General features: G+C 40.4%; 1 protein-coding gene across 1 annotated transcript; it reads right to left on the reverse strand.

Moving 5' to 3' along the window:
* Positions 1 to 11,707: 11,707 nt before the first annotated feature.
* On the reverse strand, positions 11,708 to 17,659 carry LOC113014683 (kelch-like protein 10). The gene is made up of 5 exons (XM_080296324.1): positions 17,387 to 17,659; positions 15,643 to 16,126; positions 14,616 to 15,230; positions 13,551 to 13,700; positions 11,708 to 12,152 (listed from the first exon to the last, which is right to left on the reverse strand). Exons 1-5 carry the CDS (start codon positions 17,536 to 17,538, stop codon positions 11,790 to 11,792), a joined length of 1,764 nt encoding a protein of 587 aa, XP_080152450.1. The 5' UTR covers positions 17,539 to 17,659; the 3' UTR covers positions 11,708 to 11,789.
* Between the last annotated feature and the right edge of the window lie 1,649 nt (positions 17,660 to 19,308).

Below are 19,308 nucleotides of genomic sequence, written 5' to 3' on the forward strand. Positions count from 1 at the left end.
ATAAACAGGACTGTCTTATATTTCCAGCTTGTTAAGTTTTCAATATAAAAGTAGAGGACTTTTCTTCCCTTCACTTTATGAGCTCATATATTTTCCTAAAGCAGTCTTTGGTTTTAGTATCACAGGCTAAAATTTGCCTGCACACCTGTAACATCCCTTGTGGTTAACAGCTGAAAGCTCACCCCACAGTGAAGTGGGCTTCAGATGCTGCTGGGTGATTTGTCTCATATTTATTCATATCTAAGATGTAAAGGAATGGGAATAGGCCACATGCTACATGATCTGCCCAGTCATCCATGATGCAAGTGGAGGCATCGAGTACAATCCCAGAGTTTGCACCTTAGCTGCTGCATTTAACATACAGGCATCACTTTAATGCAATCCTAGTGACTTATGTCACTAGGATTGCATATATATACATTAGCTTCCTGTTGTTATGAAGTAGTGTGTGCTGCAAGGCTTATAGTCATCAACAGCATTGTTACCATATATATTGCCCTGCTCCACACTGCTCTGTAGGAGCCAAAGGGCTTGAGTCTAAAAAAAAATAAAAAATCTGGAAAAGCCTAAAGCATCCTATTAACTGCCATGAGTTTTAAAATCTTGCCTCCAGACACTTTGTGAGTGCAGCTGCAAGAAAAAGAGCAGCGCAGGTTGTTTTAGCACATGCCCCAAATGACAAATATTGATGCTTAAATAACAAAACTCTCTAATGGCAGTAAGAATTCCCACCAAGCGTGGGGGAGGAAGTCACAGTGTCATTATTATAGAGCCATAAATACCACAGAGGGAGCTTGACACTGGACGACCCTCTTTACATCTGGTTTCTTAGTGTACCAATAATCAGCATTAGTTGATTCTGTCTCACGGGTCATGACTTCTAATAGTTTAAAATGACACTAAAAAAGGTTTTATTATCCTAAAAGAAAAAGCTCTTTGGGTCAGCTCCAGTCAAACAGCCAAAAGCTGTGCAATATGGGAAAAAATTGGTTTGTTATATACTAATTTCTATTTCTGTAACTTTATCAATGTGAAATAGGGTGTGAAATTTTCCGATATATTTATAATTAATTTAAAAAATTTTTTGAAGGGAACCGTTTATGAAAATTTGGTGTATTTCTTTATTTTTATACACCAGTAAATGGTGAAGCGGGATTTATGCTCAGCATGGGTGGTGCATTCGCTGCCTGGAGAGAGGCTTGTTGTTGGATGTAGGCAGTGTACAAATTATGTGGTACAACCAGTCCGTGGGTCACTCTTGCTTGTACCGTTGTTGGTCCATTAGCCAGCCCCGGAGAAGAGCAAAGTTATAACATACAAACAGCTCAAGTGAAACAGTGTGTTAAAAACAATGAAAACTCCCCCTGTGCTTTCCATACTATATTTTATGATTTTTGAAGTGTTTTTTCATGATTCTCCCATTCCTGGAGAACTCTGCTGTTGCTCTCTTCCAGCCCACTTGTCAAAGTGCAGAATGGGAAAAAATCCCTTGTTTGTCACACTTAAGTCTGGCAAAGAAGTAGAACCATCATTATTATCTTTTATTTACCTTTTTTCAACATGTGAAAAAGATTTAAACATGCGGCATTTAAAGCCTAGTATTAGAGGAAATGCTTAAGTGTAAAATTGTTATTTGGAGGGTATTTGCACCGATATATCAAATAAACTATTATATTACTATATATATTCAATGATAACAACCAAAACCTGTGTGAACTTTATCATCAGCACTAATTTTAAGTGATATACAAGTAAACAAGTGCTTTGCTTGTTGGCTGGACCGCGTAGTTTGTAATATGCAGGACTTGGATTTGTAAAACTCTAGGTTGGCTACAAAGCAGAGCCTCGTCTTGTGATTTTATAATAGAATCTGTGAGCTTAGCTTCCTACAGAGGGTGCCTACATGAAATAACAAAGAAATTTACATTACAAATTTAATATTTAAACTTCTTTAAACTACAAATTTAACATCTTAATTTTAAACCTCAAATAATTGCACAGTTTTAAACACAGTCAGCACTTTCTTTTAGCTGGGCCGTTAGCAATTTGTGCTGACACAAGTGCCATTTCTTCTCTAACATGTGGATATTTATGCCTGATGATATCAAAGTGTGGTTTTAATAGTGCTTTTGAGGGCAAGTTACGTTCACTGTGTGTGTTTATGTGTTTGTGTGTATAAAAGCTTACTGTGTAATCTCATGGTTCACCAGTCTGATAGGGAACATATAGTAGTCTTTTTATATGCACATATACATGCATGCACATCTATATGCAAACACCCGAAGCATAAAGGTTGTATGCATATATACACTCATAAACTTGCAAACACAAACATTTAATCAGTGCAGTCACCTTTACACGCAGCAAAAACACATTTATTTAGCGTTATCATCAAGCACAGCGAACACTTGAAGTACATGCTCCTAGACTGAATGTCATCCATCGCTGTTCTAGAAATTAGCCCAAAATATTTGCATTGAGAAGCTAAAAGACAGTCTGTATATAAAAGACAGATGAAGGCATACCAACAGGTTTTTGAAGTGCCGTCCTGAAGACTCAACCAGTACTTTGGCCATCTTTGTCTTTGTAGTCTGAAACAGGATATGATGAGCAAGGTGTGGATGTGGTGAAGAAAAAGGGGATCCTGCATGATATATGATAAGCACTGACATATCACTCACAAGCTAGGTCCGCCATAAATCATATCTTGTTCTATTGTCCTTTCTACTCCAACTGGAACCATAATTTACAAAATGAACATCACATTGTATTCAACATAAGAGATCATAAACTTATTTACAGAGAGGAGATGCCACACCCACCCTGGCCATTAGAAAACACTGCTTCTATGTTTCACGCCTGGAACCCACATCCATGCTTTATATACAGTCTGTGGTGAAAACCTAATACTGCATAATGAAAATCTGCACCGACTGCTGAAATTTCTGTTTTATTTAACATGCTCAGCCAGTATAATTTAGGTCAAATAGCAAACAGTACACATGTCAGGATTGCTCTCCAGCTGTAGGGAACGAATGGAGTCTAATAATTACCACTGGGATGACTTGCTGATTAACAGGTACAAGATTATGTGGTGCGCTAACCTTGCAGGATGAGACCGAAAGAACAGAGGAGAAAAGAAGACAGAGGAATAGACAGAGATAATGAGACAGAGATGGAGAAAAGATGGTGAAAGTCAGAGAGGCAGTGAGGGGGAAAGAAGTGTCAGGAAACGCTGAAGAAACTCAACCTGAGCTCTAAATGGCTCCTTAACAAGAGGCTGAGACAGCAAAATGAAATTATACCCACACATGCACACACAGAGGCACATTCAATCACACACACAGACATGCACTGGAAATATAAAGCTTCCCCACTTTATTGTTGTGTACATGTGGACAAACATGCAGACTCACTTGTTTATCCTGTGCAGTACACATGTGCTCATATTGCCATCGTGCATTCACATGCGTGTTTGCACGCAAACACACATCCTTATGTACATTTTTAGGATGTAAGGTGCATCCTGACTTTGGTATGCCATGCACACATTTGCATTAACACTCTCTTTACACACACACACACTCCACATTGTATCTGTTGTCAAAAGGAGCTGATATGCACTGCACACGCACACGCACACACATGAACGCACACCCACCCCCCCAAACGCACATTTAACTTTACACACAGTGATAGGTCTTTTAAAGGGGTGTTTCACACCTCATCGCATTTCAATTAGTAGGTAAGACAGACACATACTCACAAACACGCACACACACACATGCACACACGGCTTGACAGTCTGTCCGTTGGGTGAGGAAGATTCATTTGGATTCTCATCTCTCCTCTTTCCTCTTCCCTTCTGTGTGTGCCCTTTCTTTTCACTCTTCCTCTTTCTCTGCGCACCTCCTCCCGTATAGTCACTTTCCTTTCTCTCTCTCTCTCTCTTTCTCTCTCTCTCTCTCTCTTCTTCTGTCTTTCTTTCTCTCCATATCACTGTGAGTGACAGCACTTTGACCTCACGGGTTGTCAGGGGAGGCTGTTGCACAGACGGCCTGAATAGAAGAATCTTTCCCTGGATACAAGTGTGCTGAAGACTGGAAGAATAGGAGGTCCAGCAGCCACCCATTCTACCAGGCACATAAAGTAGAATATGAATGCCACTGGGTAGCTTCAGTTGCATAATTATCAACTCCAAAAGCAATAAACTGATTATTTGAGCTTGAACCTTTTTTTTTCTTTTAACTAACAGGCTAGCATGCAAAGAGTCAAGTGCACAGAGTAGACAGAATAGCAGTGGTAAAAGGAGAAATGAGCTGTCAGATGCTGAGAGGAAGTCAAATTAAAAGAGAAGGATTATAAATTTAAACCACTTTAGCAATAATCCCTGACTGTGCAGAAACAAAATGTAAGCACAAGTACAACAAAAAAATGCCCTTGTTTAACTGCTATTCAGGGAAAATATCTAATTAGCCAATCATATGGTTGCAACTAAATGCATTTAGGCATGTAGAGATGGTCAAGACAACCCCATGAAGTTCAAACTGAGCATGAAAGCATGGATCCATTCTGCCTTGTGTTAACGGTTGAGGTTGTGGATGTAATGATGGGGATTCTTGGCACACTTTGTGATAAATGCGCCATTTCTCAAAGCTCAGGTCATCTAAAACTTGATGACCTTGACAGTCTGTTAACTGCACCCAAATGGCATCCTCAACTCTGGGATGTGCGTCACAGATTTGCAGCCAATAAATCTGCAGCAACTATGTGATGATGTCATGTAAGAGTGGACCAAAATCTCTGAGGAATGTTTCCAGCACCTTGTATCTTCTGTTGTGAAAGCAGAAGGAAGTGGCAAGGTGTAACTAATCAAGTGGCTGATGAGTGCATGTCTAAGTTAAGCTCGAGAGCAGGTCTGACCATCCTGTTTTCCAGGATGGTTTTATTTATGGTTATAAAATCCATTTCTCTTACGATCATGGATTTTAAAATCATAAATGTTTAATATTTTTAAAACCTAGATGCTGCAATTTATCATTTCTTCAGTGTCACTGACTGTCTGATTATCCACGACTGGTTGAGTTAGCTGGCTCACAGAGGGAACATGTGCAATGAGTTGAACAACAGAAGCTACTCAGACACCAAACAGCATTTACATTGGAATGACTGAGTATGGAAGGTACAGTTTTGTAATGTGATGGACAGTTTAGGAAATGTTTTGGTCATTTCCTCCATTTATCTAGCCTGCAGGTTTATTTAAAACCTTTCTGATTGTCTGACCGCTCAAGTGTCTCAGTCTTTTGGCTTTGGGGGAGTTTAGTTTCCAGATCTCAGCAATATTATTACCAGTAAGAGGGCATGTCAAAACCACTCATCCTAACACTTCTTTGACCATCTCTGTTCGCAGCCTGCGATGTTCATCATCACATTGTGGCTTTACTTTATTGGGAAACTCCTCAGTAATCATCTCAGCTTGGTGTGCAATATTCCGCAATGCACTGGGGAAAAGACTTAACCCTCCGACATAAACTGGGCCAGAGACGATCGGCGTTGCCAGTTTTGTTTCAGGAGAGAGCGTAAAAGCTATTTTATAGCGTGTCTGTGTGTGAGAGAGAGACAGAGGGACAGAAAGAGGATAGATTGGGAATAAATCGAATCCTTTCTAACTGAGAATCTATTGTCTGCTCATCACCTCTAAAACACACACAAACACAAACACACCTGCCTCACAGATGCTGCGAGGGAGAAACAGGTGTTAAGCACGACAGGGAAATTGATTCCACCCTTTTACTCAAAACACACCACGAACCTTCTCCTCCTCTACTCTGTCCTTCCTCCCTTATCTTTAAGCCACCACCCTCTTCTCGCTCCCCTTCTAGTCCCTTTCTTCATCCTCCAGATTCTCCTTTGCAGACTTTTCTTCTGATATTTCTTCCCTCTAGCGGTGTCACAGCTCTTAAAGGGCACTCGTTGTTACACTAAAGGCTTCAAAATGTGTGTTTGCCTCAGTACCTTACAACAAATATCAATGAATGTCAGACTCCTCTCTGTTGCTGCAGACTGGTTGCATTTACAGGACTCTCAGGCAGATGCATCATGTGAACTCTGCTCTGTTGCTTCTCACACCCACACAGATTTATTGTGTTTTTTGTTGTTTTTTCTGTGTGAGCAAAAAAAACAAAAAACAAAACAAAAAAAGACCATTTTATGGTTGATAATATTTTTTTCTGTAATCTCTCTCTTTCTCTAATGTGTCTTTTATTGCACCAGTACACAACAAAGCCCTCAGGCGCTGCACATACACACTCTCTGCCGCCTCTCTGTACCTCACACACACACACACACACACACACACACACACACACACACACACACACACACACACACACACAACAGGACACATAGTAATGTACGTTTGGCTTAATGGTAACAGATTACACAATATGTAGGACACACACACACACACATACAGTCTTAAACATACACCTACTTGTGTGCATAAGTAGTCTTTACACAGCTGATGCCATGATGTAAGTGTCAGTAAAGCAATAATTCTGTGTCGTTTGTCAGTTTGCTGACAGTCGCTCACACAGAACAATCACTGTTTGTGTCTTTTTAACTGGTTTTATGAGCGAGTAGCTGTATTTTACTGTAAGTCCTCGGCTACAGAGTGGGCAGACATACAAAAGAGAAACAGAGACAGAAAGTGGAGGAGACAGACAAACCAGACATTGCAAATAAGGGGAGAGAAAATGGCTCTGTGTATATGTGTGTGCGTGGATGTGTGTGTACCCTGTTGCCAGTGCTATTAAAGTTGTATTGCACAGAGCTTTTAGAGCATCAGCCATCAGCCGAGTAACTTTAGCTAATAATTTTTTCAAAACCTCTGTGCTTTGTGCATGTCAGGGCTTCCCAACGTGTGTGTGTATGTGTGTGTGTGTGTGTATCCATGTTAGTGTGTGTTTGGGTGGTTTGGATCGTCAGTATGTACTTGCGCGAGTCTTTCGTTACATCGTGTAAGGGCACGTGCATGCATACGAGCCTTTTTAGACAGTTATTGCAAACTGTAGATGCTAGACCACATGTGAATACTGTAAAAAAATTTGGCACTGTTCCCAGCAACTGTGTTCATACTGGGTGATTTTACGCTGCGCAATTTATATCCAGTGCCGGCATCCGGTGCTAATGGAGGAAGCGGCGAGAGCTTCATGGAGAGAGGTTAAAAGTAAAGCTAACACCATGGCCTCAAAGTAGCAGGCCCTCTCTGTGAAGCCTGAGGCACATGGGCAAGTTTAATGTTGAGAACCTAATTTACATAATCAGCTATTTCCCCCTGTTGTCACTACAGTGGTACATGATGAAGTAGTTAATTTCCCAAGCAATGTGTTTTATGAAATGTTGTTCTCATTAAGTCCAAGAAGCTCATTAAAGTTACTTCACTATATGTTACACTAATTGGGGAAGTTGCTGACCACTGTGTTGGCCCACATCAGTTTTAAGTACTATTACATGCAGTAGTTGAGTAAATCAATCCAGAGTGATGGAAATTATTGAAGAGTCAGTCTTCTTTAAGCACACACAACTTGGACCTTAACTTGTGTCCCAGACCTGAAAGAAGACAGCGAAGCAAATAAAAACATGAATAAAACAAAGTAAAATAGATTAAAATACAGCATTTTAGCACTCCTTCCTCTCTGTTCTGAGTCCCTGCTAACAGGAGAGCAGAAGCATACGCATTTACGTCACACAGGCTAAAGATAAATCAGCACAGTCAGACCTTGCTCTCCCAGATGAAAGTCCTCTGCTTGCACCATTCCTGTGCAAAAGTCTAGAGCCACCCTGATTTCTTTATACAATGCAGTTTTTCCAGTTTTTGTCTGCTTTTTCATTTTCAGTCAGTTGAGGCTGTTTGTTTTTTTGCTGTTTGTTTGTTAAGCCACTCAACATTGTGGCATGTAAAGGGATGAACCAGTTTTGTGACGATGAACAACAGATAGCTTAGCAAGGAGCCCATTTTGAACAGTTTCTTTAGAAATGTTGTTAATAACAGTCAGTTGCAAAGAATTTCTGCTGATGCCTCAGAAATCGTGTCAGTAGAAGGGCTGCAAAGAAGCCATTCTTAAGGAAGAGAAATGGAAACAACAGGGAGTGCCTACAGTCATCTGTAAAACACAGTTGAGGCTCTTTCATAGTTTGAAGCTGCATATCAGCCAGTGGCATTGGATCTTGAAGGAAAGATGCATTCATGTATTTTCTTGTGTTTATCCAATGCAGGGTTGCGCTTTGACTGGAGCTGATGCAAGCCCTCACAGGGCGAGAGGCAGGGTACACCCTGCACAGGTCACCAGTGTAGGTCACAGTATAGGTCACAGACTGGTAGTTTATCACCCACGATGGCGGTCCACGGCCTGCAATAGACTAACAAATATTGACCTTCAATCTAATTAGAATTGTAAAGCCTCTGTTTTTCCATGTATGTTTGCAGAGATAAAATTGTATGTTTGCTGCTCCTATTTCTCATTTTATAAGCAGAATATAAATAAATGAGATGTGGCTGAAAGAACTTTTGCACACTATTGCACTTCCTGCATTTTTGCCCTCCATACTGATCTGAAAAAACAGGCAAGCTCCTCTTCGCAGGTTTCTAACACCTCACAACATGGACTGGAACATACTTAGGAGTTTAGCTTTAATGTTTGCCTGTTATTAACCAAAGTCTATACTAGTAGCTTTACTCCTAACATACCCTAATCTTCACTTATTCCCAATATGACCACAGCACTAACATAGAAAATGACAGCACATAATATAACCCAACTCTTAAGGTATTCTTCCAGTATCTGTGGTTGGGATTTGCCTGTGAAGCCCATCAGTGTGGATACTCCTAAGTCATGGTCAGACCACAAAGACATCTCCACTGCATCCCCTTGCTGTGGCCTTAAGTGTTGAGATGTTTTCAGTGATAAATGCAGCATGGAGCAGATGTAGGGCTCAGTGTACAGTACAAGTGCTTCGCTCATGAATAAACTCACAGAGTGTGAAAATCAGTCACTAAACAACAGCAACCAAAAAGTAAAACTTTAACAAATAATGTTCTGCACTGAAACAACTCACTACACCTTCATTTCAGTCATTTCATGGTCTAAGTGTATGAAAAGGAACAACGATACACCCCTCTCCCAGCCTAAAATGTATCACTCTATGTATCAGTATTTATGAATAATTGGACGTGACCTTTATGTACACACAGTGTATATATATAAATTCCTATGCAGATGCACTCGAATGCACACAAAGCTCTGTTTGCCTCAAGGTGACTCTGACCAAAAACGAGCAACCAGTGCTTTGTCTGTGAGATAAAGAAGAAGACAAAAAGAGAGAAAGTGCAGAGGAGGGAAAGAGAAGAAGAGAGAGATTAAGAGAGAGAGAAAGGGAGAGGCAGAGAGAGGGGAGTGCATGCGGCAAAACAGAGGACGGACTGAAGTCATTCAAGCTTTTCTTCCCCCTGAATAATCCCAGTTTTGTCCAAATTTAGTTGGAGGAGATTGTGGAACATCCAGTCCTTGACATCAGCCAGAAAGTCATGTAAAAGCATCGACTTCTACTGAGACTGAATCGCTGCCTGACTTTTTTTTTTCTTGAGCATGTTTGCATTTTTCTCTGTTTCTCAGTCTCTCTAGTTTCAATTATCTCAAGATTTATTTAATCACAAAAAGTCTCACTGCCAAAGGAAATGGACAGATGGATGGATGGAAATGTCAGAGGGAATAAAGCACCCTTTTCCACGGCTCTGTCGGGGCTTTAAGTGCAGAAGGAGAACCATAGTGGCAAAAATAGTAAGTTCTTGTGATTGAAGTGTGTAGATCTGGAGGAAGATGAGCAATTCAATTCAATTTTATTTATATAGCGCCAAATCACAACAACAGTCACCTCAAGGCGCTTTATATTGTAAGGTAGACCCTACAATAATAGATACAGAGAAAAACCCAGCAATCATATGACCCCCTATGAGCAAGCACTTTGGCAACAGTGGGAAGGAAAAACTACCTTTTAACAGGAAGAAAACCTCTGGCAGAACCAGGCTCAGGGAGGGGCGGGGCCATCTGCTACGACCGGTTGGGGTGAGAGAAGGAAGACAGGATAAAAGACATGCTGTGGAAGAGAGACAGAGGTTAATAACAGATATGATTCAATGCAGAGAAGTCTATTAACACATACTGTGTGAAAAAGGTGACTGAAAAGGAAAAACTCAATGCATCATGGGAGTCCCCCAGCAGCCTATGCCTATTGCAGCATAACTAAGGGAGGATTCAGGGTCACCTGATCCAGCCCTAACTATGTGCTTTACCAAAAAGGAAAGTTTTAACTCTAATCTTAAAAGTAGAGATAGTGTCGGTCTCCTGAATCCAAACTGGAAGCTGGTTCCAGATAAGAGGTGCCTGAAAACTGAAGGCTCTCCCTCCCATTCTACTTTTTCATAGCAATGGCTATGAAAACAGGAATTGCAATGAGCAATGTGTGAGCTAGCATCGCAGTTTTGGTATAAACTTTAATGCACTATTTATTAAAGTTTACAGTGCCTCTAAGCATCACAAGTATATGCATCAATACGTGTAATGTTATCATAGACCAACACAGAGGTCACAGGAAGTCCTAAAATAAATAATATACAGGACTAATAGCAGGTTGTATGTGACAAGCCTGGTTTGATGCAGATGTAGAGCATTTAATGAAAACATCATCCTAAAATTAAAATTATAATGGAATGAGTTTGATTTAGAGTGTTTATAAAATGGAGCAGCAGGAACAATCCTGGGACAGGTTTGTCTGCTTGCAATAAGAAAAATGTAAGAAATGTTTACAGTAAATTGACAAATCAATCAATTCAGCATCAGAATAAAGATTACACCACCATGGATGGAGGATGTTCCTATGAACAGCTTTGCACATCACTGTCTACATATTGGTTTACCTCCATAAGGTGTTGTGTTACTGGTGTTACTTCATACTTCATGTTGTGCAGGTTGGGGGATCAGATGTCCCTCTATAAGGGGGACTGCACAGCATTTTTATGCTTTCCCCCCTCTCCCACATCTTGAACCAATGTCCCACATTTTACAGGCTCTGCAGGACATCCACCTTTCTAAACACTGGATTTTCCTCAGTACATATAAAGTTGGTGCTTTTATCATGAACAAATATATCATTCTGTGCAATATAGTGGAAAATACCACAAAGCAGATGACAGATATACTGAGAAATAGAGTTATTTTTCAGTTTCACATAAGAGAAAAAATGGTGTGAAGCGACACAGTATATTTGTGTGATATTTGGCTAAAGATTCATAAATTGTCAGCTAGTGCTCCAAAAAGACCTATGGATACATCCTTACTCAAACCTATAGACTGTTACCAGACAGAAGCGCAGCTGAAATAACAAGGGGGAGTGAAAACTTCCCTTTATTCTTATTGTGTTTACCTAGCAAGAGTTGAAAAGTCCGACATGCGGCTTATTGTGATCTAGTCACCCTGTGTGCATGTCTGGTATGGCTACTCAGCAGCCATACATTACAGGGAATGAAAAAATCTTTTCAATTTGTTATTGTTGCAATTGCATTCTCTTAATAAAACCCAGTATCTACAGTGCAGGCTCTCCTACTGAAGGTTTTTGAGATACCTACAAAAAATGTCCAGTTCACCAGCGGTTTAATGCTCTAAAGATTTATTTCAGTCCTTCATGTTGGAGACTCAGATGTTAACACATGGCAGTACAGCACTTTAAAGATGTTATGTGGACTCTGCTGACTCCATTGCTTCTTCTGGCACATTGGCAAGTGGCAGGAAGTCACGAGGAAAGGTGTACTCAGTCATGTTGCAAAGTCCGGACACCACACAGCAGCTCAAGGCGCTGCGGAAAATCTCCATGTCGCACGCCTCATACCACTCATTGGTTAAAGTGTCGTAGTACTCAACGTTCGAAGTGGTGGTGAAGCCGTTGAAACCCCCGACGACAAAGAGGCGATCGTCAATTACCTCAATGCCAAAGTTGCTGCGGGGGGTCAGCATAGAGGACACGAGGTTCCACGTATTGGAATGTGGGTTGTAAGCCTCAGCGGTGCGCAGACGGTTGTTTCCATCGAAGCCACCAACCTAAAAGTAAATACGTGGGTCAAATGATTGAATGTAAGTGTAACCAGCTTCACCGTACCCCTGTAAGAAAATGTACCTGCTATATGTCTTTAGCTGTTTTTGCACAGATACTCCAGAAAATGACTGAAGAATTAAGTTGCAATACTGTCCAAAGTTTCCCTTAATATGTAGCAGATACAAGGAGATTGTTTACCTTAGGTGTGATCTGACTACTTGAAATACTCTGATTGGTTTAGGGTTTTACCTGGATAAAGCGAACAGCTACCTGACATATTCTCATGCTGTTATATGGAGTTTACACATAAAAATTGTTTAAAAAAGGCCCATTAACGTCCCAGTATTTGCATCCTCACAGGCCCACATTTGTTGGGAATGTCTAGAAAAGATCAGGGTGCAGTGGTGTGTGAAAATGACTTCTGAATTAAAAGGAGAAAGTAAAATAAAGTAGAAGCCAGCTGTTGAGGAAGTCTGTATGAGACCTTTTTTCAGTCAAGCCTCAACTACAGCTATTAAAGCACTGTTGTCTATCACACCACGCTATTATCAACAAAGATGAATAGCCCTCGACAAAAAGTATTTGTGTTTTCAGTATAAATGTCTTCACAGCTCTTTTGCCTTTAGTCCAAAAAGGAACATTGAGTTCCAGTCCTTTCTTCCTATAACAGATTAAAGTAGCCCTGACAGGCCTTGGGGCCTAAAAGCCTGATCAAAGACCCTGAGGTCAGCACCAGGGTAAGGTCACTGCATTCTGCTGATAATAACTTTTCCTTTATTTGAATAGAGACTTAGTCTGAATAGAAAATAAATACTAAACGGTAGCTAGCTAAATAAAGAAGGGTGCCTCAGAAGGTGAGACTAAAATCTTTGCTTTTTACCAAAGGGTGCAGCTGCAAAACAACTAAATAAGTGGTTTTAAGGCAAATAGCAAGATAAAATTTACAGCTAAAATGCCTACCGTCCCCAGAGGATGAGTTCTAATCACTTGGCTTATTCCCTCATTTTTCTAAAGGTGTTGCAGGATGAGTTTGAAATTGTCTCTAACATATGTCCTCTATGGAACGATGAGGATGACAATGTTGGTTTTGAATAAGTATTTCTGTTGTACTGAGTGAAATGTGAAATCATCAGTGAAATCATTAAAGACACAACATTCTGGGAATGAGGCACATGAAAAAAAAAATGAGGCAGAAACATTAATCGGTTAAATTAATACATAGAATGAGTAAGAATGCCTTCTCTGAACCTGTGGTCAGGATAGGAATCTGATCATTGATAAATACAAAACAAAGTTAACAAAATTCTGTGTCAGCCAAATCTGTGTTAAGCCTTGCTGATCGAAGCACATTACAGATTTGATTTGTATGTTACGTGAGTGTCAGCACTACTTTGTGGTCTTACTGCAAAGACATGATCCGCATATGCAATGACACCTATCCCGCTGCGGCGGCTGTTCATGGGACTGATCATCGTCCACTGGTTGCTCTCTGGGTTGTAATATTCAGCTGTCTGTAGACACTCGTTGCCATTGAATCCACCACAAATGTAAATCTGAAAACAAAAAAGGGACATTAAATATCTTTACATTTCTTAGATTTCAGTTGGAAACAATGTTACCTGTAAGTGAAATGTTTCCACATCATTTGTGAAGTAAGACCGATACTCAGTACCCAAGTGTCCAACTGAAAAATACAAATGTGTAATAACAAATGTGTGTGTTTTACAATTACCTGTCATAAAAACATGTTTATGCACCCAAATTTTACCTGAGTATGTGGGACTTCTTTCAGTCAGAAACCCAGAAATGAATCAAACATAACATTCAATCAATAAGTCTAATTTTTCTGTTCAGGAATGCAAATAAATAATTGTAATCTGGGATCTTAATATAATAAAATATTGATGTGTTTTACTATTTTTTTAATATCTGTTATATTTTAGTTGACAAGTCAACTCAACTAAAGTACTGTACATAAATGCAAAGATGCACTTGTGATCAGTTAGAAACAAAATAGATATATATTAGTATATTTTTCAACTTTTTAAACTATACTTTTAAATTTGAAAACATGAACATAGAAACCAGTTTGTGACCTATCTTGCACCTCGCTTCACTGTAAAAATGTGTATTCCCTGACTGGTTGGCAAGTGTTTGCTGGAGGTTGATGGCTGTCACTACTGTGAAATTGTAACCAGGAAGGTGTTGCACCACAAGCCTCCCTGTGTTTCCTTTGGTCGTAAGCAGACTGTTGAGGTTTGCATGGAGTACTCTGACTTGTCTGCAAATACTCACAAACTAGTTGCTGTAGAAATCTGTAGAGTCTTTCATACAATCACTGCCTAACCAGCTGAGGAGTACACATTTTCCCCTAGCTACTGGTTGTTACCAAAGGTTGCTGACAGGTCTCTAGGCCTGTGTGCCTGAGACCCTACTCTATTTCTCTGCTACTCTTTTACTTCACCCACCCGGTTGTTAAGTGTTGTGCAGCTGGCGTCGCTCCTCTGTTCGTGCATCGGTGCAATAAGACTCCACTGGTTGATTTCAGGTTGATAGCGCTCTGCACTGCTGAGTCGTACATGCCCGTCGTAGCCTCCCAGGGCATAGATGAACCCGTTCAACACAGTCACACTCACATAGCAGCGGCGGAAGTGCATGGGCCCCAATTCATTACAGGCGCGAGTGGTCAGGTCAAACCTACGGACGCTGCTGAAATACTCCACCCTGTCGAAGCCACCAATGAAGTAGACGTACCCGTTGAGGAAGGCGGCTCCATGATAAGCACGAGGACACTCGAGGTTGTTCGTTACGTTTACCCAGCGGTTAGCCCGGCAATCGTAGGCCTCGATGCCGTTAGTTGGATCACCACCACTCCACCCCCCAATGGCCAGCAGGATGGAATGAGGCAGGCGGGGACGAGCAAGAGGGTGACACAAGCCAGACATGAAGGGTCTGCTTCCTAGACCATGTATGTCTAAGATGACATTACTTATCATGGACACGCACTCAGAATTGGCCCCCACCAGCTCACTAGACAGCAAATTGTCCTTTAGGTAGTCAGACGTCATCAATCCCAGTCGGACCTATAGAGAGATGACAGAAGAGAATATGACTATGAATTTCAACTACATCAGTTTTAGTAAACTCAAGCTTCTTTAGGATAATGCTCCTAATGTTGTTTAATTTTCTTATTGCTAGCAAGAGAGCGACCAAAGTCAGACACCATTAGTCTTTTCGTCAGCAGGGACAGTTTTTAGTCATAGCCCTAGCAACTATACTTAATAAATATAATTTATTCTATAGCATGTGTGTAGAGATCTGATACGGTTTTAATGCTCTTGAAGAGAATTTCTTAAATGTGGTTTGGCTACAGCTGAAAAGAGCAACATCTTGAGATATTAAAGCATCCTTATACCCAGATGGATCGACTCAATCTATGACTTAAATGCTGAAGATTTAAGTCCAAACTAAATGTAGTAATGAAAGTTTATAGACCTTGGGCAACAGAGCGGTGAGGTGTTGTTTCCGTTCTGCAGGTACATGGCTAATCCACTTTGTAAGCACTTCATACACAGTGGTCTCCAACTGCACATTGAGGTCGTCTCTATCAAGGATGTCAGCAAGTTCCTCCACAGTTAGCTGCAGGAACTCCTCCTCAAGAACAACCTGCTTAAAGTTATTGATGATGTAGTGGTAGGCCTTGGCGCGTAGTTCGGGTGATAAGCATACTTTTGTGAACTGCCAAATGCCAACGCAGTTCTCTGGGCACAGTTGCTCCCCGAGGAAGTCAGAGCAGAGTTTCACAATGTCCATTGCATTGAATTGATCAGCTGCCATGAGAAGTTCCACTACATTTTCCCCCGTTATGAAAACTGAGCCAGTGTATGCAAAGTCAATGATGAGTCCCATCATCTCAGGAGACACGCCAGGTATGTTGAAGACCTGTTTGTCTGGGTTGCTCCAGCGGCTGAAAAGAGCCCTGAGGGTAGAGATGGAGACAGAGTAGAGAATATTAAAAGGTGTGGAGGCAACAAGATAATAAACTATGTCATGCACAAGCAAGATAAATATATAAAATCTGTTGACAGGAATGGAAATGATTTCCTAATTACATGTGTTGCTATGTGATTACTGTGATAGTCTTGTAATGTCTAGTCCATATTGCCATAGAGTATATAACTCCAAAACAGAGTTTGTACATGTTTAGTGCGCTTGATTGTTGGGTTTTCAATGTCTTTATTACATTGGCACCATGTTTATGAAGCTTTTGCCAAACACAATGCAGTCCCACACCACGACAGAGCCTCCACCGTGTTTTAAAGTTAACTCTAGACACTCACTGTTGTACCTCTATGACAAATGTTGAAATCAACTCCATAAGGCCAGTTTGCTCTGATCTTTAGTCTAGTTATTGCATAATTTGGCATACCTCAGTCTGTTTCCTTTCCTTATGGAAGTTCCAGTGCATGTTGCTTAATTACAGTCTCTGTTTTCCTTCCACAACCATTTCTGATGAGGTTTCATGATAAGTAGATGGATTAAATGGTTTTGTGTCAGGAATTTGCTGGACTTCTTAAGGACATGACTTTCAGATACTGTTCATCTGCTGTAGATCATTACTTTTTTATGTGTGCTACTCCTTGTTTTGTCTTTAACGCTGGTTCTTCACTAAGTTGTGTGTTATGTGTAGAAACAATAATGGTTCATCCTTCGAGTTATGGTAGGTGTCCTTTTTATGCTTGAATGATTCATAGATCAGCATTAAATGGCTTAACAAACAAATAAACAAATGAACAAAAACTCATCTATAAACTTTTGCTCAGCGTATGACTTTATAACAGAGTTCAATCTTTTTAGTATCAGTAAGCCTGGTGTGTTTTATTGGGTTGATAAGAGTGCATCAAAATGTTGTAACTTAATAAAACACATAAATTAGACTTCAGTTCAACACAGTCTGAATTTAGTTCATATAATCACCAAGTGATTCACAGTGCTTTTTAAATGGCACATTTACTGAAGTGGAATCTCTGTGAAGGTAAAGATGAAATCTGCAAATGTTTGCATTATGTTTTGGGTGTATCTGTCAGTTGACCGTGACAAAGTCTTTCTATCACAAAAGTTTTATGATTCAACCCGTTCCTTTTTGTTGGCACTGTTTCACAGACTAAGTACATGAATTACATTTTTCACAGGTATAAACCAGTCAACTGTCCTTCACATTATCAGGTAAGCAACTCACCTGAAGTACGGCGTACAGTTACACAGGATGACCCTGTGGACCGGAAATTCAACATCCTCCACTTTGATGATTGCATCACAAAATTGTCCCTCCGAACGGAGTTCATTATACACTGAGCTCGACTTGTATGGCGGCTGGCCTTCTTCACTCATCTTGAGTTTTGTGACTGTTTTTCTTAGTTTTTTTGTCTGAAGTTTGTCTTGAAGTGTTCAGATCACAAAATCAAATCTAACTGTGGAATTTGGGGAATGGAGCCTATGACATCATCATGACTTGGCAACAGTTGCCCCATAGAATTGTTTTGAAATGCATGTTTACATTGTTTTAATGAACCTTTCATTGCATAAAAGCTTTGTTTTGATTTGATTTGGATTTAAGAAATTGCATATGAGCCTCACAGATAGCATACAGCATTTTGTATGTTTGCCTCACAGAGGTCAACTAGTAAAATAAGCACTTCAAAACACTTACGAATGGACTACAATATCATATTTAGCTCACATTTAACCTTAATAGGCCATTTTTTTAATAAAATGACTTTGTAATATCCGAACACAGATATTACAAAGTGTGATTCATGGCTAAGCTGTTTTCTTGGGTTGTATTAGACTTTTATCTAGTTGGAAAAATGGGCTCCTGCACTTTACTGATGTACAATAGTAGTAAGAAACAAACAAACAAACAAAACACATATATACACTGTATGTATAGTACAAGACTGATATAATGACGGTGCTTGACAGTATTACCTCAAACAGGTGCAAGCAGTCACCTGTCTGAGCACAGACTGCAGATCTGTTGTTGAGCAATTTCTTTCCATTCATAGATATATGCAGCATCCAGCTGCAATGGGTTCTGGTTGCCTCTAATGAACATGCCAGCCCAAAATTACCCAGGCATATTCAGTGGGAGAGATATCAACACTAAATGCTGGCCAAGGAAGTGTCTGGATATGCTAGTGATCTCTGGCAATGTGGAGGCGACACTCAAACTGCCACAGGCCGGGTTGTCGTACAGGTTAGAGAACTTCATCTCGATAGCTCTGTCAAGTCACTTCCACCAAGAACAGTCAGATGGTCATGCAAGGGATCACGTGCTCAGCCTGGCATCAGGATGCTTCAGTCAGATGCAGCAGGGTGGCAGTGATGACAGTATAAGGCATACACCTGCTTCTAATATTGAGACTCGTGCCTTGAGAATGCGGCACCCGTCTATGCATCCAGACAGGTTGCCAGTCTGTCACAGAGAGACAGAAAGGACATTCACACTCACACCTATGACTAATTAAGAATTGCCAGTTTAGCCTCATATGCGTTTTTGTTCGCTAATCACTGCACCACTGTGCCACATGTGTGCACGATGGCAGTGGCTTACAAGATACATCTGGTGGTCAATAAATTAGCAGGTCAGTGGCTTGATCACTGGCTTCTGCATTCTGAGGAGTCTGAATATGAGTGTGCGCGAATGGGAATGCATTAACTTGAACCTATTCTGAGCTGTACAAGTGAGTTTATTTGGGCTTGGCAAAGAAACCCCAACCCCGCCACTGACTAAAATCATTCAACTTGAACCAAAGACTGCTCGCAGAATATGTTTGGGTTCTCTACAATATTAAAATGATGTACTAAGAAACGCATTTAAAAGAAAGACTGACAATTTATTGCATTTGCAACATAAGCCTTGTTTTGTTTTTGTTTGTTTTTCTGACTGGTATAGCACTAAAGCGGAACTTGTTATAATTTACAAAGTTAAGCAGAAAATTAAGCCATTGTAGCTCCGTCAAGCTTTCACTGTATGACAGAAAACAGATCAGCCTTAAATGGCTTAACAAACAAATAAACAAATGAACAAAAACAAAACCATTCCTCGGGTACAAGCACTGGACTAAAAAGGGTGAAAAATGTCCAAACGAAACCTTTACA

Source organism: Astatotilapia calliptera, chromosome 22 (assembly GCF_964374335.1).
Source record: "Astatotilapia calliptera chromosome 22, fAstCal68.1, whole genome shotgun sequence".
In the NCBI taxonomy this organism is placed as follows: Eukaryota; Metazoa; Chordata; class Actinopteri; order Cichliformes; family Cichlidae; genus Astatotilapia; species Astatotilapia calliptera.

Coding starts and splice junctions, on each gene's coding strand:
- LOC113014683 (XM_080296324.1), bottom strand. CDS start 17,538: ATGAGTGAAGAAGGCCAGCCGCCATACAAGTCGAGCTCAGTGTATAAT. Junction 16,127..17,386: donor AACTGTACGCCGTACTTCAG/GTGAGTTGCTTA, acceptor CTCTACCCTCAG/GGCTCTTTTCAGCCGCTGGA. Junction 13,701..14,615: donor GCACAACACTTAACAACCGG/GTGGGTGAAGTA, acceptor TTTTGTTTTCAG/ATTTACATTTGTGGTGGATT.